This window comes from Oncorhynchus mykiss, chromosome 13 (genome assembly GCF_013265735.2).
Source record: "Oncorhynchus mykiss isolate Arlee chromosome 13, USDA_OmykA_1.1, whole genome shotgun sequence".
NCBI lineage: Eukaryota > Metazoa > Chordata > Actinopteri > Salmoniformes > Salmonidae > Oncorhynchus > Oncorhynchus mykiss.
In genome coordinates, this window is record NC_048577.1 from 36,034,824 (window position 1) to 36,060,079 (window position 25,256).

At 47.0% G+C, this 25,256-nt stretch overlaps 3 protein-coding genes across 4 annotated transcripts in view; 1 reads left to right on the forward strand and 2 right to left on the reverse strand.

Annotated features, from left to right (window-relative positions):
* Positions 1 to 790: 790 nt before the first annotated feature.
* On the reverse strand, positions 791 to 4,434 carry LOC110486224 (prohibitin). 2 transcript variants are annotated; one of them, XM_021557666.2, is made up of 7 exons: positions 4,286 to 4,434; positions 3,601 to 3,695; positions 3,129 to 3,290; positions 2,797 to 2,939; positions 2,481 to 2,597; positions 2,166 to 2,261; positions 791 to 1,986 (listed from the first exon to the last, which is right to left on the reverse strand). In XM_021557666.2, the coding sequence occupies exons 2-7, from the start codon at positions 3,683 to 3,685 to the stop codon at positions 1,774 to 1,776; spliced, it is 816 nt and encodes a 271-aa protein (XP_021413341.1). In that variant the 5' UTR covers positions 3,686 to 3,695; positions 4,286 to 4,434; the 3' UTR covers positions 791 to 1,773. The 2 variants fall into 2 exon arrangements, with proteins under 2 accessions (XP_021413341.1, XP_021413342.1); XM_021557667.2 differs by having other exon boundaries at positions 4,290 to 4,423.
* A 2,513-nt stretch (positions 4,435 to 6,947) lies between these two features.
* Positions 6,948 to 12,985, forward strand: LOC110486225. Its single transcript, XM_021557668.2, has 6 exons — positions 6,948 to 7,079; positions 7,758 to 7,941; positions 8,391 to 8,494; positions 8,596 to 11,382; positions 11,645 to 11,853; positions 12,145 to 12,985. Exons 2-6 carry the CDS (start codon positions 7,758 to 7,760, stop codon positions 12,248 to 12,250), a joined length of 3,390 nt encoding a protein of 1,129 aa, XP_021413343.2. The 5' UTR covers positions 6,948 to 7,079; the 3' UTR covers positions 12,251 to 12,985.
* Positions 12,986 to 15,213: 2,228 nt separating this feature from the next.
* Positions 15,214 to 25,256, reverse strand: part of LOC110486226 (synaptic vesicle membrane protein VAT-1 homolog) — a 39,949-nt gene continuing 29,906 nt past the window's right edge. The window contains exons 4-6 of the mRNA XM_036940931.1: positions 24,846 to 24,935; positions 22,745 to 22,986; positions 15,214 to 18,610 (exon numbers count right to left, since the gene is read on the reverse strand). Of these exons, the coding sequence (XP_036796826.1) occupies positions 18,317 to 18,610; positions 22,745 to 22,986; positions 24,846 to 24,935 (626 nt within the window). The 3' untranslated portion in view covers positions 15,214 to 18,316. The remainder of the gene's footprint in view (positions 18,611 to 22,744; positions 22,987 to 24,845; positions 24,936 to 25,256) is intronic.

The following is a 25,256-nucleotide window of genomic DNA, read 5'->3' on the forward strand; positions in this document are numbered from 1 at the left end:
TACACTATTTCTTTCACCTGATACATTTTTTACATTGCCCATTTCCTGGACATAGAAGCCTGTAAGGATGGATGTACTAACCAAACACAGTAGATTAAGACTGCTCCGTTGTTCGTCTGTAACCACCCTTCTAAAATGAAATGTGTAATAATGTGCAACTGTATGTTTAGCAACTTTCTCCTCTGACCTAGGTACTGAAATGTGTAATTGTCATTTGAAGTATGCCATTTACGGACATACGAATAAGGTAATTATATTTTAATATTTACTGTAGTGCCCACAACTATGACTGTAAAACAAACAGGAAATCATACTTACATCGTGTAAACGAGACAGAATGATGTACTGTTTAAAAAAACTCCCATTATGCAAATGTCTGTGCTAAAATGTCTACAACCTATATCAGGTTGTTAGGCTAGGAGGTGAAAGGCAATAACAAAAACATCTGATATGTAACAGAAATATAAACCTAAAACTGGCTACCACTACTTTAGTTGTCAGTGTATAAACTATTGTATGTATTTATGCAATGGTAGCCTAACAATGTTTGTTCTCTGCCTCAATGTATGCCTCAATGTATACCTCAAAAACAGATGCTTAGGGAGTCCTTTCAACCTCTATACAGAATTTACACAATGGCAGACAGAAGTTAAATCTGGTCTACATTTTATATTTATGCACTCAAGTACAGGTATTCAGAAATTGGATGCAAAACTCACAATACATTTACAGGGCCCTCTTGTAGCTACAACAACCGTGTCACGTTTCACAGACTTGGTACACACAAAAGAACTGTCACTTTGCTATAGAAATAAGAATTTTATTGTTAAGTTGAGACATTGAGTGGAATGCGGTGGCTTTGCATATCCTCCCTCCAAAATAAAGACACTACATACTTTAAAAGAACGAGGGAAGGATGCAACCCTTGACCATCTTACAGGCACGTTTCATACCACTGGGCTAGGAGGGCCATGTCACTGAGGACCATGGATGAGGTGGTGTGGACAGCGTGCTGGTAAACCAAAGATGATTCGGTAGAGAATCCAATCAAGTAGAGGGGAGTGCAGCACTGGGATGCCATGGCAATCAAACTGGGAGGATTTTAGGAAAGCTAGCTTGTGAGGGGACATTTGACAGGCCATCTCTACACAATAGACAGTCAAAGGGATGGGTAAATTCAGAGTCATATTTACAATATATGGCTCTGATAGACTAGTTCAGATCATTTGTTTGTAGGTCATTTAAAGTTATGAGTGGGAAAACAAGGGTGCTTTGGATGTTTGATTGGCTGAGATGAATGTAAATCCAGTTGATTAAATAGCGTGTCCTCTCAGATCAATAAATCCCCAGTATTGTGATTGCTGTGGTGGTTACAATAGGGCTAAAATGTTCCATCTCTCTCATGATATTCCAAACAGCTCTTTCCCTAAATTAACAATTACAACGTCGTCATATCACAGGCCCCTCTGTCACTGCGCTGAATTTGCTAGACAAATCCAAGATAATTTACTGCATCACCAATTTAGCTTTTTTGACAGAACTTACTATATGTAGTTTACCATAGATCAAGCCCCAGGCTCCCTCCTCCCCCACACACTGACCAAACATCAGAACTTTACCACACTCCGAAGCTGAAATTATTTCACCAGTCCATAGTTAGTGGGAGGAGAGTGTGTAAAGGTGGAAGCCCATTCCCCTCGCCCCCACATCCCCTCCACGGCCCATGCATTTGCTGGTCACAGGGAGGGGCGGTTAGGTCAGGGTGTGTGGGTCTCACTGGGGCAGCTGCAGGAGTGTGCCCTGGCCGGCAGGCAGGTAGGTGACGTTGCGGGAGCGGGATAGCTGGAAGGCGATGTCCTCGGCAGCCTCCAGCTTACGCAGCTCTACCAGGCCATCTCCAGCCTCCTGCAGAGAGTTAGCAATGAGCAGGGCGGCCTGGGAGTCACCCTCTGCTGAGATGATGGCTGCCTGTTTCTGTTGCTCGGCCTGGGGAAGTAGAGAACACTTTACTTCTATTCATCCTTTATGAAGGTGTGCAACGTCAGAATCCCTTGGTTGTTTAGGGTCACTTCCAGCTTAGTGTATTAAATACATGTTTATCATTCTTATCACCTTACAGAATAAATCTCTGTCAATGTCTCAAACAAACCCTTTCTCCTTTTTACCTTCTCCACGACAAACCTGGCCCTCTCAGCCTCCTGCTGAGCCACCTGCTTCATCTCAACAGCCTCTGTGAACTCCTTACCGAACGTCAAGTGTGTCTGAGGAAGAAGGAACATGATGTCTTCAATTAAAAACCACAGAACATGTACAAGTGATGACCAGACCCACTGAGTAAAACACTTACTTCCTTACTCATTAAAACAGTGAAATGAAACATTTGGGCAGAAAAATATTGTTCTCACAAGGTAGTGTTATTCAACATTGTAAATCATAGGAATTAGTCATTTTGAGTGTTCTATCCCTTTAAAACAGCTCACCAGTGAGACGTCATCCAGGATGAGGCCGAAGGTGTTGGCTCTTTCTGTCAGGTCGTCACTGACCTGCCGGGACACCAGCTCTCTCTGGGTGATGAGCTCACCGGCATCAAACCGGGCCTGTGAGGTACACACAAACACACCCATATAAACACACAAAGAAATAACAGGATAGTGTAGACTTCACTGCAACCCAATGCCACTCAGCCGTTTTTATTTTTATTTTTTTTAGAGGTGGAGTCGGCTTAAGAGGGAGTCTTTTTACCCAAAACTCCAGGGTAAAACCATAAAGGAAATGTGGCATTAGTCTAACACTCACCACCACGGACTTGAGGACCTCTGTGGTGATGGATGGCAGTACCCTCTCGTCGTAGTCTTCTCCGATGCTGGTGAAGATGCGTGGGAGCTGGCTAGTCACCGGCCGGAAGAGGATACGCAGTGTGATGTTCACATTCTGCAGATCTGGGGGTGGGGGGTTTAAAACATTACAAAAAAAACTGCGAGAGGACAGTTGACTTAAAAAGGAAAACATTATTGGATAGAGCTTGAAGTGAAACGACAGAAGGATAGGTAGGTAAAAGCTTTTACTATGCCAGAGAAAGACTAAGTGTGAAAGCGATTGTGCCGGTCCTCGTGACTCATGTTAGTTACCTTTGCTGCCTGTGATGACAGGCACGTTGCGCGGACGTGAACGGCAGTCAAAGATGATAGGCTTCTGTACCCAGGGAATGAGGAAGTGGGTTCCCTCACCAACTACAGCATCTTGCACTCCCCGGAACCTGTCAAATATAACTGCCCGATGACCTGCGTCAACTGAAACACGTGAAGAAATATTAGGACAATTCAGGTTGGTAGTGTTATGAAACTCACAACTTTGTAATTTTTAGTATTGCATCCAAGTGTTACCATGATATCAAGATCCCTTTCGGGCGGCAGGTAGCCTAGTTGGGCCAGTAACCAAAAGGCTGCTGGATCAAAACCCAGAGCTGACAGGCTAAAAATCTGTCGTACTGCCCCTGAACACGGCAGTTAACCCACAGATAAGAATTTGTTCGTAACTGACTTGCCTAGTTAAATAAAGGTTACACATCAAATGATCCATTTAAAGAGCTCCCTGTCTCACCATTGAAGAGGGCCGAGTTCACAACACCTCCACCAACGGCGAGGGCCAGCCCCAACTTCCCGATGGATTCAAATAGTTTCGCCATGTCTGTAGCCCTGGGGGAAAAAAAGAAACGATACATTTACGATAAGTTCTATTGGAGCTCACCAGATAGAGTTCTAGATCTTAATGATATATTTGAGCATGTGGTGGTATAATACATCTACATGTAGGTAAGTAGCTCCTAAAGCTATCCAAATAAGTGTTCGTTTTTCCAGAGCTCTAAATTAGTCCCTTCTGACTTGATGGCCTTGGTCTGTCAATGATGCAAATTAGCCATTAGCCACACTAGCTAGCCAAGCAAGCATACTTTGCATCAAAAACGACTAACATTTAACTAGCTATGTGAATTGAACCATTTGTCACACAATGTCGCACCTGGACATGTCATGCCTAGCGATAGATCTAGATCAGGGTAACAAACACTAATCATGACGATCTGTAGCTACATGCTCACGCAGCAACATGAACTTACAAATTGGTCGCTCGTGTCCATGTTACTCAATGCACCTTCCCGGCTTACTGAATAATTACCCACACAACCAGTCACACAGCATTACAATACCAATATCTGACTATTAAGGGAGCTTTGTTAATTATATATTTATACATGTATAAGGTCAGAACGAATTAAATTAGCACTCACCTACTGTTTTGTCAGTTCTGTCTATGACCTCCACCCGAGCCGACGTTAAAACGCATGATGTTTTTTTTTCTTCTTCTACACAGCATGGGCATCAACTTGTAACAAACTCCTCTCGGATTGGATAAGTAGTGCTCCGGGACTTGTTTATCGATGCAATTCATTGGCTAGTGAGAATATCGCTGAGCATTCTGGTTGCTGAAGTTCACCAACTATGATAATAGTAATATTATGATATAATTAAGCAATAAGGCACGAGGGGGTGTGGTGTATATAGCCAATATACCACCGCTATGGGATGTTCTTAGTGGCAACGCGGTATGCCTGGATACAGTCCTTAGCCGCATTGTGTTGGCCATATACCACAAACTGCCGAGGTGCCTTGTTGCTATTATGAACTAGTTACCAACGTAATTAGAGCAGTAAAAATGCATGTTTTGTCATACCCATGGTATACGTCAGCCAATCAGCATTCAGGGCTCGAACCACCCAGTTTATAATGATAATTATATATTTTTTGTCATTTGAGAATGGTTGAATCACAGAGTTTTTAAACCCTAACCATAAGGTGCAACATTGCAAGACATCCAGGAACGATTGCGAAACAGACCATACCCGGGCCAGGGTTTGGGTTTTGAGAAGTGAAAAATTCTGCGTTAGTTTTCCCAAAATCTAAAGGCACAATCTATATTTGAGCCAAACTCGTATTACTCCAACCTCGTGAAACTGACAAACTAACACGTTTTTATGTTCGTCAAAAACAACTTTATATCGAAGGAGTGCCTTTGATTTGACGGAATACACAACTGCAGTTCAGCACTAAACAACCCTTTAGACGCGATGACGTGTTTCTGCGCAGGAGCTTGTAGGCCATTGTCGCCATGACATCGACGACAAGTGTGATCGGGGATTTCTATTGGAGAAGCAGTTTCAGCAGTTTCATCTTCGAACTGTACTGTCTTTGGTTGAATTAATAATCTCATTGGCGAGAATAATGCCTAGGCCATAATAATGCCATATGTTTGACTGTTTCTTCTTCAGTTAGTGAGACATATTATGAAAATAAAATTGAAAAACTGTGTACCATTTCAGAGCGTTCAGTGGCTGGTTTCACACACACACACACACACACACACACACACACAAACATAGTCTTGTGAAGAGGGCATGACAACACCTTTCCCCCCTCAGGAGACTGAAAACATTTGGCATGGGTCCCCAGATCCTCAAAAAGTCATCCTGACCGGTTGCATCGCAGCCGCATCTGGGCGCTACAGAGCGTGGTATGTACAGCCCAGTACATCCCTGGGGCCAAGCTTCCTGACCTCCAGGACCTACAGTTGAAGTTTCAGAAGTTTCACATACACCTTCGCCAAATACATTTAAACTCAGTTTTTCACAATTCCTGACGTGTAATCCTAGTAGACATTCCCTGTCTTAGGTCAGTTAGGATCAACACTTTATTTTAAGAATGTGAAATGTCAGAATATTAGTAGAGAGAATGATTTATTTCAGCTTTTATTTCTTTCATTACATTCCCAGTGGGTCAGAAGTTTACATACACTCAATTAGTATTTGGTAGCATTGCCTTTAAATTCTTTAACTTGGGTCAAATGTTTCGGGTAGCCTTCCACAATCTTCCCACAATAAATTGGGGAAATTTTGGCCCATTCCTCCTGACAGAGCTGGTGTAACTGAGTCAGGTTTGTAGGCCTCCTTGTTCACACACACGTTTTCAGTTCTGCCCACAACATTTCTATAGGATTGAAGTCAGGGCTTTGTGATGGCCACTCCAATACCTTGACTTTGTTGTCCTTAACCTCTTGAACCTCTGGGGGAAGTATTTCATTTTTGGATGAAAAACGTTCCCGTTTTAAGCGCAATATTTTGTCACGAAAAGATGCTCGACTATGCATAGAATTGACAGTAAACTCTATCTCTTGAACTGCATTGTTGGTTAAGGGCTTGTAAGTAAGCATTTCACGGTAAGGTTGTATTCGGCGCAAATACAATTTGATTTGATTTGTACAACTAACCTTGTGGGGACACATAATTCAGTCTTATTCAAAATTCTAACCCTAACCTGTACCCTTTTTATTTTTTATTTAACCTTTATTTAACTAGGCAAGTCAGCTAAGAACAAATTAAGAACAAATTTACAATGATGGCTTACCCCGGCCAAACCCTCCCCTAACCCGGACGAGGCTGGGCCAATTGTGCGCCGTCCTAACCCTAACCCTAACCTTAACCTGAAAACCTAACCTTAACCGTAACTCTAGATCCTAACCCCAACCCTTAACCTAATTCTCACCCTAACACTAATTCTAACCTTAACCCTAAACCCCTTAGAAATAGCATTTGACCTTGTGGGGAACAACAAAATGTCCCCAGTTGGTCAAATGTTTGTTCATTTATTATTCTTGTCGAGACTTCTGGTCCTCACAAGTATAGTTAAACACGTCCATGTCCACACACACACACACACGCACGCACGCACGCACACACACACACACACACACACACACACACGGTTTGTTGAAAGACAAATGTATATCATTACTGGACAATTCTAATCTAGGTTTTCAATTGACCAATGCATTGATTCATTTTTGGACATGTGAACCTGGCCTTATGTTCGCCCCCTGTTGTTTGCAATGAAGAACAACAACAATCTTAACTCCCCAGTTCCTACTTCATGGTTTCACTTTCCATCCATGTTTTGAACAACATGTAAGTGAAGTACGTCCACGTCTTTGGTGCGAGAGGAGAGCTATGAGAGGCTTCTAAAAAAGTTAAGGTAAGGATATTTGCGTTGATATCGTTGTGGAAAAAAAGCAATGCCTCGAAGAGCTCTACTTTGAGGTCATTTTAGATTGTGTCGTTGGATTTGTGCACTTCCTTGAAGTTTCATTTTCCCAGTCCCCGTGGTCACACTTACCCATTCCTTTGATTTTCACAGATGTTGTGATCTGATGGTAAAAGTGATGGTCTCTTTTATAGAGCGCGGAAGGGAATGTATTTCTGAAACAGTGGATGAAAGTGTTTTGAAGCATACTGTGCCTACAAAGAGCAATACTGTGCCTATTGCTCATTGTGGACCCTACTTTAACCTCAAGCAGTCAGTGCGCTTGCCATGTGAACAGTTCGCACATCTCTCTTCACAGTATACTATCAGCATCAACGGTATCTCAAGCTGTTTCCATAGCAATGACCTCCGTTGACAGAGCAGTTTAATAAAACAACGTTTCTGTTGATTATGTTGATGAAGTTTCGTGGCAACGCCCAGTATAGGGTGTCATTTAATTAAATACCCGGATAACCCCCACCAAAAAAAAGTGTTATGTTGGCCTATTACATGGCAATGACAAATGTATTGACAATTCACGATCAGTGGTTTTGGTTGAAGGGAGACTTGGCTTGCTATACCCTCCTATGTATTCCTCCTGTATGTCAGTAACCCGGTTTTGCCCAGCAGATGGCGGAGCAGTGCAGGACAGTAAGGGTGAGTGGCCTGCCCACTGATATAAAGGAGGACCGGCTGACAGACAAGCTGTACATCTACTTCCTGAGGACCAGGAATGGAGGAGGGGAAATATCATCTGTCACCATTGTCAAGGCAACACCCGTCTCTGCCCTCATCACCTTTGAGGACATTGGAGGTCAGTAGGTGTGTGTGTGTGTGTGTGTGTGTGCATATAATGTGTCTGAGGCTCCCGGGAGGGGAGGGCTGGTGGGGTGCGTAGGGGATGGAATGTGAATGAGAAGAGATCAGGAGACTGGAGACTTGATGGTGGTAAATGGACTATTTCACCATAACGTAGAGGCATAAAGTAACTACCGTACATCGTCGCTACTGCTAAGTTCCTTCTCAGTAGATTTCCATCTGGCTCGTTGACCATAGCCACTCTTTTTAAACGTCATTTTGCATCCATTTGCAAATTAACTGTGAAATGCAAGGTATTATGCTTCGTGGCCTGTCACCATTGATTAACTGTGGGCTCGGGTGCTGGCATACATTTCAAGGAGAGGCCAGGGGCAGGAGTGCTTAGTAAGGGTGTTTCTCTGACTGAGATTGATCTAGCTCTTGTACTCTGGTGACCCCGCACAGTGGCACGGAGCGTGCTTCAACATGGCCGACACATTCTGATGGTGGACGGGAAGAAGTATGAACTCACCTTGAGTGAACCTCACAAAGACCTGGACCCAAATAAGGTATGTTGTTGACACGGTATTTGTAATTTTTTTTTTTTTAAAGGCGACACATTTTGTTTAGACTTACATGCTCTCCCTCTTTCGCCCCCTCTCCCGTTCAGGTCATCTTGAGCATGTCTGTTACTGTGGATTACAGCCAGCTACCTGGAGGAAAGGCAGCATTGACCAGCCTTGACAGGAGTCATGATGTTCAGATCCACTATAACAACCCAGAGCAGCTCTGCACCTTGCAGGGCCTCTACTCCCAAGTTCAGGCTGCACTGGCCCAAATACTGGGGCTCCCTGCGGTCCTGGCCTCCACAGATACAACCCCACCTGTGGCCAATGATGTTCTGGGAGTCCTTACTAGAGGCACTAGGGGCCAAGCGAAGAGGACTCATACCCAGGAGGCGACAGACCATCACAGGAGAGGTGATGAGCAGAGTGATCTAGGCTCAGGTCCACATAGGGACTTTATGTCTGGAGGTCAGGGCTGTGAGTGGGAGGGGACAGCCCAGGCAGAGGGGGGTGCTGTGGGTCTGTGTCTGTCTGAGGAACCCCCCATGGTGGAAGAGGACCTCTCCCTGATCATGGATGCAGACTTGTTCCACTACCTGCAGAAGCAGTGTGGAGAGGAGTACCAGGAGATCCTCACCCAGCATGGGGTAGAGGTGGTGGACGTGACTGCAGAGGGGGTGACCACCCTGTTCCTACAGAGAGTCCCCGGGGTGGGGGACATTGGGCAGGAGCTGGAGCGTCTGAGGGGGGCTCGTGGGGACCTGAGCCGGCTCTACCAGGAGAACGAGGCCAGGCTCCGGCGAGCCCAGCTGCCCAAGAGCGTCCTCTCGCCCAAGGGAGGCCTGTCCAGGGCCATGGAGGGCCTGCGGGTCAGGCTGCCCAAGTTGCTGTTCAGTGAGGATGACCGGAACATCTACTTAGTTGGCAACAGCAGCGATGTGTCCGAAGCCAAACAGGTCCTCTTTCTGGGGGAGAGAGAGGAAGCGGTGAAGGATGTAGCCAGCTTGTTACCATCTCCCTCATCCACATCTGGTTCCTCCAAGCCAGGGGAAGAGGAGAGACTCACATCCACTCTCTCCTCCACAGCAGGAACATCCCTGGACGCCAGGGTAGATAAGCTGCTGAAGCAATATGAGACGGAGAGGAGGACGGAGGGGGCCCGAGGGTATAAGTTTGCCCCCCGCTTCAAGGCATTAGGGCCGGCTGGGCTAGGGACCAGACCTAGGGACACAGTGACGGTAGGGGACACATCTCCAAGTATACGACCGGGCCTTGGACCCATGTTAGGCCATGACCTGTTTGGCTCAGACAGAGCAGGGTCAGGTGTTGGGCCAGGTACACAGAGTAGTGGAGAGGATATACTGTTCAGGAGAGGTGAACCCCTGTTCACCCCCTCTATGGAGAATGGACTCTTCCTGAGCTCAATACCAACACACGTTGGGCAGCAGGGTGAGACAGCCCCATTCACCTCAACTCTGAACACCTTGTCAGGGGGCAGCACCATCCCCACCACCATCTCAACCTCCAGGTCAGGATCCACCCTAAAGCGGGCCAGTAGTTTCTCGGGTCGGGCCAGGTCCAAGGTCCAGGACCCAGGACAGAGTGAGGCTGAGAAAGCCACAACCAGAGCCAGGCGGTCCAATAGCTTGGAAAGGAGAAATGCCTACAGTGCAGAGCTAACCATCTCCATGGTGATATGGAATTACATGAAGGAGGCCTACACCACCCGTATACAGGACATGACCTCTGACCTGCAGATGAGGGAGAGCCAATCAGACAAAAGCAGTGACATCACTGTCATCCTTATGGGGGTGGAGTCATCTGTGGTGAGCACCTGTCAGTTGGAGATGCAGAGGCTGGTTGCCATGGTGAAGACAGACTTCTGTTTGCAGGAGTTGCCTCTGGCTGAGTTAGGCGTGTCTGACCCAGCAGATGAGACTTTAGAGGTGTGCTGTGCTGAGGTGAGGCAACGGTTCAAGAAGGTCTCTATCCAGACAATGAGAGATAGCGTGTTTCTGATCGGCCCCAAGCAGCTGTGCTCTCAAGTGGGGGCAGCACTGAGGGAGGTGTTCCCTGGAGAGACAGGCCAGGGGGGGGGACAAGAGGACTTCTCGGTCCCCTCTACCACCACTTTGAATCAGTCCAGTCCATTTCAGGTGAATGGGGTCCAGAACTCCACACAGTTTCAGACCAATAGCCCTCAGCGGATGTCTGAGACTCAGAGAGGGGGAGGGGAGGGTCCCGGTGCCAACAGGGAGAAGAAAAACATCCAGAGGAGTGATTCTTCCAAGAGGACGAGGAACAGCGAATCAGAACACAAAAACACAGTTGTTAGCCAATCACCAGCGAGGAAAGACCCTGTCATAAAGGAGAAAGTGGAGAGGGGCGGGACCATGGAGGCAGACGGGAGCAAGACTGACACATTTCTCAGCCATTCAGCGATAGGCAACGGAGGAAGGCCGGGAGCAGTGAATGGTGGCGGTACCAATCAAGACATGGCCGCGCCCCCAAAAGAAAGCAACCTGAGGTCCAGAGTGACCCAGAAGGACAACAACAGACAGTCTAGTGGAGCAGAGAACCAGGAGAGGTCAGGTTCAGCTCTGACACGTCACGGCCCGGGAAGGTCTAGTCTGTCTGGGGCACGGACACAGATCTGTGTGTGTGGGGAGAGTGGGGCGTCAGTGAAGAGGACAGGGTGTGGGGTGACCCTGTGCCCACAGTGCCTTCTCAAAGTTCACGTCCAATGCAGGGTTTGCCCCAAGGCTGAGGTGGCAGTTCCACAGGGCGTCCAGGGTAACATGAGCTACTCTGAGATGCCCTTCAGCCTGCCAGGCCATGGCAGAGACGCTGTCGTTAAGATCACCTACTGCATCCCAGATGGCATTCAGGGGGTAAGGGCAAGACTTCTCTACCAGGCTATCTGATGGGCCAATTACAGTTGACATTTTAAACGTGTCATGTCAACTGTCCAAATGCACTCTTGGCATTATTAAATCAGCTTATATTAACATGTTAAGTCTTAAGTAGTCCTTGTCAGTAATTGCTTGCTTTGCATTTCTAAGTTCTGTCATGTTTAACTCCTAAAACTGTCTTGTGGCGTTTACAATCTGGAACACACCCCATTATCTGCCACATGTCCCTCTCTTGTTGTAGAGGGGCCACCCCACGCCTGGCTCTGCGTTTCGGGGGGGAGTATTTGAGGCCTACCTTCCCCTATGTGAGAGGACCAGGAAACTCCTACCGCGGCTGGAGAAAGCCTTCAGGCTAGGCCTCACCTTCACTGTGACGGGCAGGGAGCCAGGGGCCAGGGTCAGCTGGGACAGCATCCCCCACAAGACCAGCCTGCATGGGGGCAAGTCTGGGTGAGTACTGGAGTCACAGTACCCATTAGTGACTCTCGACTGAAATAGTAACAGTAAAGAGCAGAAAGTCAGGGGTCAATGTTATGTGCTGGTCATTTTATTACCTAGGGTGTGTCCCAAATGCCACCCTATTCCCTTTTAATAGGCCACTACTTTTGGGAGTATGGTGCCATTTAGGATGTAACCTATGTAAGGAAAGCCCTATAGCGCTCTGGTCAAAAAGCAGTGCACTATGTAGGATTAGGGTGCCATTTGAGATATACGCTATAATGTAATTTTGTGTCCACACAGGAATGGTTATCCAGACTCCACCTATCTGAGTCGACTGTCTGAAGTACTGAGGACTCATGGGATTGAGGAGGCCTCTGCCAAGTCTCAAGACCAAAACAAAACCTGACAAGGATAGTCTTATCTATGTTTTTTATCAAGGTGTTTGTTTCTCTCCGATGTTGTAAGAATTGAATCTGTCTGTATCTTGCACGGTGTCCCGAGACTCCCAAGAAATGTTGAACGCTTGTGTGAGTCTGTATAGTAATAAGCCAACGAGAGAAGTCCTTTCGGTTCTTAAGAGTTTTGTAGTTGTACTGTTGTTCATGCTTAATCGGGACCAATTGATTTCCACAGATATTTTACGGATGATAGTGACACAAAAGTGTTTGAGCTACTATTTGTCATTGGACCAATACAAAGTCCTGGCAGCTATTGTTCATTTGACCTGTACTGTGTTTTGACTCTCTGGAGATTTCTAACAGCGAGCATTCCGTCTTTATCTTACTGTAACCACCTAGCGTCCGTATCTTTTCTGTACTCCCGCCGCTGATAGCATCCCCGTTCGTTATGTACACACACTCAAATACCTGAGCCATAGAATATCAAGTCATTGCGGTTCCACATTGTTTCCTCGCAGTAACATCCTAATAACACAGTAACAAAGCCACAGCTCCGGGGTCAAGTCTTTTTTTTTTTCTCCTTCCCGTTCTGCTTTTTTATTAGTCCTGGAAAACATGTAAGGCATATGGTAACATTACACATTGAAGCGTTACAAGCTCTAGAGCACCCACGTACGCAGTGAAACCCAGTCAAGCACAGAAGCAGCATCAATTCAAAAGGGTTTAAAAAAAAAAAAAAAAAAGTGGAGACAACTTAGTAGAAGAGTGGGAAACAACACCACAGACCGAAGGAGAGAAGGAACGAAAACCTAGCAAACAAATCAACGTGTAGGCGGAATGGCTGTCTCACAGTAAACCGTGTGTGGAAACAGCTGTCGGGACGGGAAAGTGACAATGGACCTGTTTTTCTGAAGCTTTCCCCTAGACGGGTTCATGTACATCTGGTTATGAGGCTGACTTGACAGTGTCAGATAGGGGAAGAGGAGGGGGTATGGGTGCAGTGAGGAGAGGTGAGGGGGCGGGGGCGGGAGCAGGTATAGGTGCAGTGATTTGGCTGCTGTTGGCACCGTGATGATGGGGGTGGAAAGGCACTCCCTCTGCACAGAGCCACTACTAAACTATACAGTGGAAGGAATAATGAACTATACACACATGCCTTTGTTTCCCTGGTCACCTACACACAGATCCTAGTGGACCATACATATCGTAACAAGCCAAATGCACCAGACACTCACAGCGTTTCTATAGAGTCGTGGAATATGTTGGTAGTTGGCACATGGCGACAGTTTATAGTGATTGCTAATGAGGAGCCAGAGACGGCCAGAAGACGTTGGGTGGTTTTCTTTTAGGGAAAGGGGTGTGTGTGTGGGGTGGACGGGTGGGGGCTGTACGCCTCTGGATGTGGTAATAATCTCCAGACTGGGATTATCTTTCTAACTAGGAATACACTCCACCAAGCACTGCGATTGACACAAGACTGGAAAGGAGGACAATATAGTGTGTGTGAGAGAGACAAGAATGAACAACAGATGTACTCAAATCAAGAGTAAGGGAAGCTGTTTGAGAGACCATGTGAAACAGTGACATTAAGACTGCCAATCAAAGGGAACCCGTTATCTGGAACAATATAGCTGGGAGCTGGGAGGTTTTCCAATGCATGAAACGCCCTAGTTTCTTGAAGGATCGTCTCTGGTTTTAGAGCTCTTGCATAAGAATGTGCGTCTGGCTGGGAAAGCGATTCAAGCTGACACACAGCGTAGATTCACCAAGCTGGAAAAGCAATCGGGCGCTAGGGATTGGGAGGAGTGGGTTAGGGCTCAGGCACAGCCAACATCAGATTCATCCTGTCCTCTCGGACACCCAGTTACACCCCACGCCCTAGCCACTCACTACACCCACCCACCCACCCACCCGTGTGCTGCAGCTGAGTTCATCTAAGAGACCTTTTGGTTCTATCAAACAGGAAGAAAAACATTGAATCAAATGACATATAATCTCTGCACCACATGCCATTGGATGCATGCAATTGAATTCCAGATGTTAATGTGATGTGTGTGTATGGTATGATGAGTGTGCTCGTGGAGAGGGGAGAGGGCGGGGCTTTGGCTAACTAATAATTGACTTGAACCAAAGAGCTCTCGAGGTGCAATAGAGGATAATGGAATGTCTGAGACCAACAGGCTGTATGTGAACTGGGATCGGCTTTCGGGCGGATATGTTGCGCCTGGGACAGACCTAGAGCTGGGTTTCTGTCTGTGCAGCTGTGAAATATGGCCTCGCTATGACATCCCCCTACACATCTGCTACCTCCCCCTCTCTCTTATCCCATACAAACCATTTGGAATCAGGCTAAGAGAAACAGGAAACCCGCATATGGTGGCGTTTCACAAAGCTAAACTAGAGAGAGGTGGATGAAAGAAATGGTCCATGATTCAACGATTCACCTGGTCATGTATATTTTTGAATGGCTGTTTAATTTATCTTTTTTTGTTGGTGTTTTTTTGTTGTTGGTTGCAATTCTAGGAAGATTGTAGTTTGTGTGCTTTGCCGTGCAGCCTAATCGTCCATGCACCTTGTCCATGCACTCACCCCTGTTATGGAGATTATATGGTGTGGTTATAAACGCATAGGCCTGTCGACTGATGTGGGCGTCAACTTTGTTGTAGTAGATGTCTTGAGGCCTGATAATACTCTGTTGACACATTTCACTGATCTGAGATCAGCGAGGACTGTGAGGAGTTTGGCTATGGAGGGAGGTGCCTCTCAACAAGGTAGTGTGTCTGTGTGTCTGTGTGTGTATGTGTGTGTTAGGATCGAGGCATGAGAGCAAGACCCCAACCAATCAGAAACGACTAAAACCTTTTGTAAACTGTAGCAAAATTCTATCAGCACCCATAAGCATTTGGGACAGAAATCATACACAGATTGTTTTTGTTTTTCTACAAGGTCATAGGAAAAGTACCCAGAAACATTTTTGTTTTCTTCTCCTTTTCATTGAATGCACCGTTGTAGTCAAGGCATTGACAGAGGAGTACATACAGTTTGGCACAAATGGTCAGGCCCAACAGAAAGGCTCATCACATTGAAAAGGAATGTAGTTAGGCAGGTCCCACCGTAAAGAGTATGAACTTTGAACTTTAAACCCCTTGGAAAACAAAACAAAAAAAACACAGGTCAAAAAAAAAAAAAAAAAACATTAAGTAAAACATCCTTTTACTGAAGCATGAGATTCTCACATGGCATTCAGAAAACAGAAACACTGTCCACAGGTTCACAGACAGAGCCCAGCAGATCAGAAAATAACACTAACCAGAGCCTGACAGAACACAGTCACTCCCCACACCGGCATGGCACTCACACTCCGTCCCAGGCCCACTGCTGTCCCCGCTACACCGGGTCGTCACTTTCACAGCCCTGGATGAATGAATGGTTTCATTTGAGCTGCCACCCAGGAGAAGCTGGCAGAGGGTAGAGGAGGAGATGTGTGCTTGTGTTTCGCGTGCATGCAAAAATGTCACTTCCACTGTACTTCCCGTGAGTTTCAGCAGATACAGTATGGTCTCTTTGAGTGGGGAAAGAGCGGAGCGGACTCAGAGCCAGCGGGACTGGAGCGGGACTGCCATGCCTGGAAGTACATTAAGATCAGCGAGCAGAGTGCAAAATACCTATACCAACTGTCCTCTTAACATTGGCCTCATCAGAGAAGGGGAGGAGAGAGAGAAAGAGAGCTAGACAGCTGTGAAGCAGATAAAGAGTGTAAGGAAGGGGAGGTTGTAATGGGGTTGAGGAGGGGCAGGTGGGAGTCTTTTTTTTGTAACCTGACAAACGACCTGAGGACACGCACATCTTCACACACAATGACTGACAACACGACATGAGGGAGGCCACTCATTATAGCACAACAGCTTCTTTGCAAAGTCACTATAGTCACCATCTGAGACGCTTCACAGACAGACAGGCAGGCAGACAGGCAAGTGTGTGAAGAGCATGGATTCTCACATGTTTCCAAATGGGATAGTAGTGGGGTGTTTTTGAAGTCCGTACTGCAGGGCTCCTGCTCATAACGGGTTTAGCTTCCGTCCATGGTTTATTATAGACAATTCATCTCTGACGTAAGAATGAGTATCAGATGAATTCAATATAATTTGGAGGAGGTTGAAAACAAAACCCTGCTTTATAGATACAAATGAGTCCCCTATAATCAACTTCTGAAAACCAGTCTTGCTGTTCTACATTATGTCCACAAGGGGCATTCGTATGGGAGAGGCCAACTATTGATTGCGACCCTAGGTGTGCCACCCCCACACAGACTATATGGGATTTGAATGTCCTCATAATATGCTGAGTGTAGTAGTGTAGAGTGTAGTAACTAGGATGTTAGCCTGATTTTACTGCTCTGTACTACAGCTTCAGTACTAAAGCCGGGGGTTTCATTAGACACTTTACTACTCACTCACTCACTCAGATAGACTGAGAAATAGACCACAGCGCCATCTCTGACCAGCCTGTTGCCTGTTGCTATGCCGACCACAGAGAGAGAGAGATGGAGAGAAAGGAGAAGGGGGAGGGATGGGTGAGAATGCACACCAGAAGGAGTTTTTTTTTTTCTTTTACCCTTCTAAACTCCCCTGTTCCAGATCAGGGCGAAGGACAGGCGAGCGAGCGGTCACTGTGAAAGGAGTGGAATGTCAGGGGAGCAACAGGGTCTGATATCAAGGAACTGGGCGGCATTCACTCTATCTTACTCCATTCAAATGTTTTAGTGTCTCTACACAACACTGCCTCTTTGAACACATCGTCCTGTGTGTGTGTGTGTGTGTGTGTTTGTGCCCCTTGTTTGAAGAGAAACAATTTTCTCTCCTAATTGGCACTGTGCGCTGCTTGCCAACAGTTGGTTCATTAGAAACATCAGTGACTACAGAGCACCAAGACTAAGCCCTGATTTCTCCCTCCCTATCGAATACTGGACCAAATGGCTCATTAATTCACTGTCTGGAGCTTTGTCCTGTCACACGCTATCGTCTGGTCTCTAGTGTGTCACCTCTAGGATTATGGGACATGTAGTGTGGGCTCAGCTGTGAGGTGGAGCTTTGTGATACTAGAAGTGCCATGGCATTTAAGGGATGTGCCACTAACCTTTCTTTATATACTTAAATAAAGAATGGGTCGTGATGATTGACAGGGGAGTTCTGTAAACCACTGGCTTTGGAGTCAAGCATCACACAGCCATGCAAACATCTCCAGGGGAGCTGATAGCCAATCACAGACAAGCAAGCACTGACTGACTCATGCACAGTGACATAACACAACACTGGACCGTATGTGAGATGGTGGGTGGGTGTGGTTCTGTCTGTCGGTCTGTCTGTGGGTTTATACCATAGGGAGAGGGGGAGGGTAGGGGGAACTCAGTAGAGGGAGAGGAAGGAGAGGTGGCAGGTGGAAGTCAGCGCAGGGCAATCTAGCATAGTGGGAGTCGACATGGAGGGAGGAGGGGCACTGTGTGAGTTGGAATGGGTCGAATTATCGTTGTCAAGGCAACAGTGATGCGCCCCAGGCCTGGGCATTATACCCACACCGTCCCTCTGTGTGTGTCTCTCTCTCTCTGACTCTCTCTGGGGTCTCAACAGGCAACACCTTCAGACTGTTATGACATGAGTCATAGGATTTTCCCATGGTGGCGAGGTGAGGGCGGGAACTGTTTTGTGAGCCCGGCTGTCATTAAGATGCACTGGGGATTCAGAAATAAAGTGACCCTTGCTTGAGTGGGGGAGGAGAGAGAGGGGAGGAGGGGTGGGTATAGGCCCAGGCCTGAGTATTCGCTGTCAGAGTGGACTGGGGAGGGGTCTGAGAGATGATGGTAGGGATGACAGATTGACTGCTGTGCAATGAGTCTATAAAGCCCACCCCCATCCCCCGCTCTCCCAAGTCCAACCCACACACACCACACCTCCCTTTCCCTCCCCCACCACATTTCCCCTGCCCTGTCACCCCCTCCCAAACCAAACCCCTGCTCCCAGGACAAGAGCTCCCCGATGGTCTGCCTGCCTGACTATCCATCCATCAATCCCTCACTCTCACTTCTCCTCTTTCTTGGGCTCCTCCTTCTTCTCCTCTTTCTTCACCTCGCTTTTCTCCTCGTTTTTCTCCTCCTTCTTCGGCTCTTCCTTCTTCTTCTCTTCTTTCTTGTCCTCCTTCTTGGAGTCATCCTTCTTCTTGTCGTCTTTCTTCTTGTCCTCCTTTTTCTTGTCCTCCTTCTTCTCCTCTTTCTTCGGCTCCTCTTTCTTCTCCTCCTCTGGCATAGGCTCAGTGATGAGGATCACCTTGCCGATGTTGTTCCTCTCCTGCATTCTCCGCATGGCATCGCCCACCTGGATAGAGAAGCAGACGCAGAGAGAGAGACATGAACGAACAAACGATGGACAGTGGGAGAGGAGGAGGGAGAGTAGATATCCATCTATCATCATGTGTCCAGGTCTGCTGGTTTGCCCCCCCCCCCCCCCCCCCCACACACACACACACTAAATTGCTCCCCAAACCCTTAGAAGGAGATGATGCCAGGCACCGCAAGCATAAATTGCCCAGTCTATCACTCCTTAAAACATAAACTACAGAACATGGGAGAGTGAGGTTTGTACTAACTTTAGTGGGAGGATGTATTAATAACTGAGAGAGGGGGAGAAAGATGGAGAGGGAGAGGTGGCGTAAACGTGAGCCTGAGTCAGTGCTTGACGGACAGAAAGCAAGAGCAAAAGCTTTAGATGGAGAATCGTGTAGACCGAGAGCAAGAACGAAGAAAAACTGGGTGGAATTATGAATCAGTATTCTGTATTTAAAAATTCCAATGCATTGCTAAATTCAACAACTATTTTCATTTGGAAGTACTTCAGTTTAACACTGTCTATGTATATAACACGTAGGGGTCTCATTGAGAGCTGGACAATGTATTGATCATGTCACATTACCATCATCGACTGACTGGTTCCTAGGTGCCTGTCACAGTGTCACGTCAGAGGCCGGTCCCCAGGGTTGTGCCACAGCCAGGGTTGATTGACCCATAGGTTTCTTCCTGTCCTGCCTACTTGTCAATCATAGTGGCAAAGGGGCGGATCCTAGGCAGGCCAGCCCCAACCTATACCGACCCGCTCGTCTCTGCCTAATGTCTGCGTCTGTCTCTCCATCAGAGGAGGCTGGTGGGAGGAGCAATAGGAGGACGGGCTCTGTGTAATGGCTGGAATGGAATTCATGGAACGGAGTTCAACATGGTTTTGATGTGTTTGATACCGTTTCATTTAATCCATTCCAGCCATTACAATGAGGCCATCCTCTTATAGATCATCCTACCAGCCTCCTCTGCTCTCCACCCCTCCCTTCTACCCCCCACCCACGCCAGCCCGCACAGGCAGGCAGGCAGACCACCGAACGACCAATGCCACGGCAACAGAGGGCCATCTCCTAGCAACCCAAAGCCTTGTCAAAGCTTGGCCCTGAGACACACACACACACACACACACACACACACACACACACACACACACACACACACACACACACACACACACACACACACACACACACACACACAGGCATGGAAGAGGGGGAGTCATGTCGGAGTTAAGGAGGGAGAGGTGATATTCAGGTGATATTCAGATGGACAGTCCGGGATCTTAAGCACTTACAGAGGTGTAACATATTGTACGAATTGGAATTAGTAACATATCATACGAATTGCCCAAAAATGCTCTCTCTCTCTATATATATATATATATATTTTAAAATATATATTTTTTCTTTTTCAGGACGTAACATACAAATGGTAGTACACCATTGTGCACCATTTCCGGGGGCCTATTTTGACACTACTTTCAAAACTACTGGCTGTCACGCCCTGACCTTAGAGATCCTTTTTATTCTCTTTTCTGGTTAGGTCAGGGTGTGACTAGGGTGGGTAGTCTCGTTTTTTCATTTCTATGTTGGCCTGGTATGGTTCCCAATCAGAGGCAGCTGTCTATCGTTGGCTCCGATTGGGGTTCATATTTAGGCAGCCTTTTCCCATTGGGTTTTTGTGGGATCTTGTCTATGTCTAGTTGCCTGCGAGCACTATGTTAGTTTCACGTTTCGTTTTGCGCTTCACGGTTTTCTCCAATAAACATGAGTTTCATCCAATAAACAGGGAACTCTATGCAACACTGCGCCTTGGTCCATTATTTCAACCAACGACCGTGAGACTGGCTGATATTATACAAAAGCTCTGGAGCATCCCTTTAGTGAAAAACCTATGAAGGGGAGGAGGAAGAGGTGGTAGAGGAGGAGGAGAGGACTGAGACGACGGAGGTGTGGTGATCAGGGGCGGGGACGCCAGGGATTTGTAAGTGTAGCTTGTGTGAGTGAAACCACAACCAGCCCAATTACTGAAGCAGCACTGCAATTGTTGTACGTCCTCAAGCATCCAGCCTTCAGTCACTCACTGCTCCTCTCTCTCTCTCTCTCTCTCTCTGAAAGTCTGCCTCTGCCGTCTAACTCTGAGTGTTCTCACAGCGAGTGGCTCCCTACCTCCCTGCAGTGTATGCACTAATAATCACAACTAGAAGCACTGTCTGTCTGAGAATGGTAAGACCCTCTAGACATCAGAGCTGATGTACCGGCACCACCCTCTATATATTGTTATTTTTTTCACCGCTCCTCTTTAATGACTTGTTACTTTTATCTCTTATTCTCATCCATATTTTTTGAAACTGCACTGTCGGTTAGGGGCTCGTAAGTAAGCATTTCACTGTAAGGTCTACTACACCTGTTGTATTCAGCATTTCACTGTAAGGTCTACTACACCTGTTGTATTCAGCATTTCACTGTAAGGTCTACTACACCTGTTGTATTCAGCATTTCACTGTAAGGTCTACTACACCTGTTGTATTCAGCATTTCACTGTAAGGTCTACTACACCTGTTGTATTCGGCATTTCACTGTAAGGTCTACTACACCTGTTGTATTCGACATTTCACTGTAAGGTCTACTACACCTGTTGTATTCAGCATTTCACTGTAAGGTCTACTACACCTGTTGTATTCAGCATTTCACTGTAAGGTCTACTACACCTGTTGTATTCGGCATTTCACTGTAAGGTCTACTACACCTGTTGTATTCAGCATTTCACTGTAAGGTCTACTACACCTGTTGTATTCAGCATTTCACTGTAAGGTCTACTACACCTGTTGTATTCGGCATTTCACTGTAAGGTCTACTACACCTGTTGTATTCAGCATTTCACTGTAAGGTCTACTACACCTGTTGTATTCGGCATTTCACTGTAAGGTCTACTACACCTGTTGTATTCAGCATTTCACTGTAAGGTCTACTACACCTGTTGTATTCAGCATTTCACTGTAAGGTCTACTACACCTGTTGTATTCGGCATTTCACTGTAAGGTCTACTACACCTGTTGTATTCAGCATTTCACTGTAAGGTCTACTACACCTGTTGTATTCGGCGCATGTAACTAATACAGTACAAAGCCCTGACGGAGTTGCTCAATATGAGGCACCAGGCTCTTACACATGCTGTGTTAACATGTTCGTTGATTAATAGTGCAGACATGGAGCGGGACAGGATAGGTCAGAGAGGAGGGGTTGGGGGGGGGGGGGTGATAGATGGAGTTAGGGTGTGGTGTCTGGGTCCCCCAGGTCACCTGAATCGATTGACCATCTTATTAATTCAAGTTTAAGAGCTGTTTTATGCTGATGATATGTAATATAATTTACACCAAGAGGAATTGTAACAGCTATTACTACATGCCACTTCCTGTTGCAATCATCTTTCCTTGAACTCTATCCACCTCATTTCTCTGTCCTTCTCTCATCTACCCTCTTCCATCCTATACTCCTTCATCCCATTCGGTCTCTCGCTGTCATACCCGGGGCCCCTCCCTAAGACAGAAGCCCTGGCAGACCAACGGGGGTTACCATGGCAACAGGAGAGAAAATGAGAAAAAGATACACAGAGAGAAAGGGAGGGTGTGAGGCGGAGTAAGAGAGAGAACAGAGAGTACAGAGACAGAGAGAGAGACAGACAGAGAGAGAGACCGAGAGAGAGAGAACGAGAGAGAGAGAGAGAGAGACCGAGACAGAGAGAGAGACCGAGAGAGAGAGAGAGACCGAAAGAGCGAGAGAGACCGAGAGAGCGAGAGAGAGACCGAGAGAGAGAGAGAGAGAGAGAGAGACAGAGAGAAAGAGAGAAACACTTCTCTCTGGACAGTTTCACAGGCCTTAACCATTGACTGGCCCTAACATATCAGCCCCCTCTTTCTTCCCCCTCTCTCCCCTTCTCTCACCCTCCCTCTATCCCTCTTTCTGTCAATCTGATTCTGTCTTTCACTCAAAGGGACATCTGATGGAGGGAGAGACTTTTATTCACAGACACATGTGCCTAATCTCATCCGGTCTCATAGAGCCACGCCCAACCATACACACACACAAACACGCAAGAACACAAACCCACACACACCCACCTGTTCGAGGTGATAGGTGGAGTCGATGCGTGGTTTGATCTTGCCCTGCCTATAGAGGTCCAGGATGGTGGTCATGGCCTGCAGGATGACCTCCACCTCTCCGTCCAGGTAGCCCAGGTGGAAGCCACACACTGACTTGTTGTTCTGGATCAGGCTGAGCGTGTGGATGGAGAACTGGTGGTACCAGGTCTTAGCCACCGCCAGAAGGTTCTTCTTCTGGCCTGCTAGCATGTTAGCTGCACCTGCAAGGGGAGAGAGCACAAAGGGTTAAAGGGTGTTAAAACGGGTGTTAAAGGGTGTTAAAACGGGTGTTAAAGGGCGTTAAAACGGGTGTTAAAGGGTGTTAAAACAGGTGTTAAAGGGCGTTAAACGGGTGTTAAAGGGTGTTAAAACGGGTGTTAAAGGATGTTAAAACGGGTGTTAAAGGGTGTTAAAACGGGCGTTAAAGGGCGTTAAAACGGGTGTTAAAGGGTGTTAAAACGGGTGTTAAAGGGTGTTAAAACGGGCGTTAAAGGGCGTTAAAACGGGTGTGAAAGGGTGTTAAAACGGGTGTTAAAGGGTGTTAAAACAGGTGTTAAAGGGCGTTAAAACGGGTGTTAAAGGGTGTTAAAACAGGTGTTAAAGGGCGTTAAAACGGGTGTTAAAGGATGTTAAAACGGGTGTTAAAGGGTGTTAAAATGGGTGTTAAAGGGCGTTAAAACGGGTGTTAAAGGGTGTTAAAACGGGTGTTAAAGGGCGTTAAAACTGGTGTTAAAGGGCGTTAAAACGGGTGTTAAAGGGTGTTAAAACGGGTGTTAAAGGGTGTTAAAACGGGTGTTAAAGGGCGTTAAAACGGGTGTTAAAGTGTGTTAAAATGCATTAAAACGGGTGTGTATGTGTGTGTGTGTGTGTGTGTGTGTGTGTGAATGGGGCAGGGGTCCTTGTGTCGGTTTTATTCTCAGTGTAGGGTCAGTTTGGGTCTGTGTGTAATTGATTGACTGATCAGCCATTGTTCCCCAGTCCACTTCAGTCTCATTATCTACCCCAACTCCCTCTTTCTCCCTCTACCTCCCTTGCTCTGGCCTTACCCTCTCTGCCCTCAACTTTGTTTTCACCGGGTCCCCCTCTTTTATCTCTCTTTAAACATGATCTTTTCAGTATGTCCCATTTTCAGTGCCATTTTCCCGATGGACAGTTCTATAGCCAGGCTGAGGTCCTGGCAGGTACCACATAGCCTACAATCCTCACCCACCCACTCACCCACCCACCCACCCACTCCCTCCTCTCTTCCTCTTTTCTTTCCCCCGTTCTGCCTCTCTTCCTTTATGCTCTCAGTCTCTTTCCAGTTCCCTCTCGCTTTCCTCCCTCCCAGCCTCACTTTCCACACATCCCCTTTTCTCTCTCAATCTCTGTTCTCATAACCCTCTCTGCCCTCCTCTCTCTCTCTTTCTCGCTCTGTCTCATCCTCTCTCTTTCACGATCTCCCTCTCTCCCGTGGATGGGACACAAAAGCGTGCTTAGAGAGAGGAGGGGGAGCTGGAGAGGTTTTCAGTCTGCTACATTCAGACATTCCAGGTTCCGTGTGGATAGAACGCCCATTGTCCCGCCATGCATACTTCTGATAAACTGGTAGAGGAGCAGCAAGGAGGGAGGGGGAGTGTTGGGGTGGGGGGTAGAGAAGGGTTTGAGTGGGTGAATGGATCAGGGTGGGACCACCATGCTGGGTAGTTGGTTAGTCGTCTTTGCAACATGCAGAAGGCAAGGCCCTGTTCTCCAGGCATGCCTCCCCAGCCCACTGTCCCATGCATGCCATGCCTGCTGCAAACTGGCATCATCACAGAGCGAGACTACAGAGGCCTTCCCACAGACAACACACACACACACACACACACACACACACACACACACACACACACACACACACACACACACACACACACACACACACACACACACACACACACACACACACACACACACACACACACACACACTGAGGACATGGACAACCCTTTGTGTGTATTTTGTGCACACTGTGCTATTTGTGTTCTAAACCACTGGTATTGATATGTGTGGAAATAAAGCAAAGTATAATTGAGGTCTTTTGTCCTTCCTGTCTCACCGTAGGTGATGAGCTTGCCCATGGGCTTCAGCAGGTTGTACGCCTTGTGGGTGTCTGAGCCTCCCAGAGGATCCAGCACAATATCCAGCCCTGGAGGAGAGGAGAGGAGAGGAGAGGAGAGGAGAGGAGAGGAGAGGAGAGGAGAGGAGAGGAGAGGAGAGGAGAGGAGAGGAGAGGGGGAAAGACAGCGAGAGGTAGTCAGTACAGCTCAATGTTGCTTGGTTGGTATCGTATTAGAATGCCGGTGGTGTAGAGGGAGGAGGGCAGGCGTTGCTATGTTTTTGCAGAGCAGTTCATACATATGCCAAATGTCGGGAGGGGGAGAGAACGCTGGAATTCTACTCATTTTAATGTCACTGATAAGACAAGGAATAAACATCATCCCATCCTAGACTGTTGGACTTCCATTCC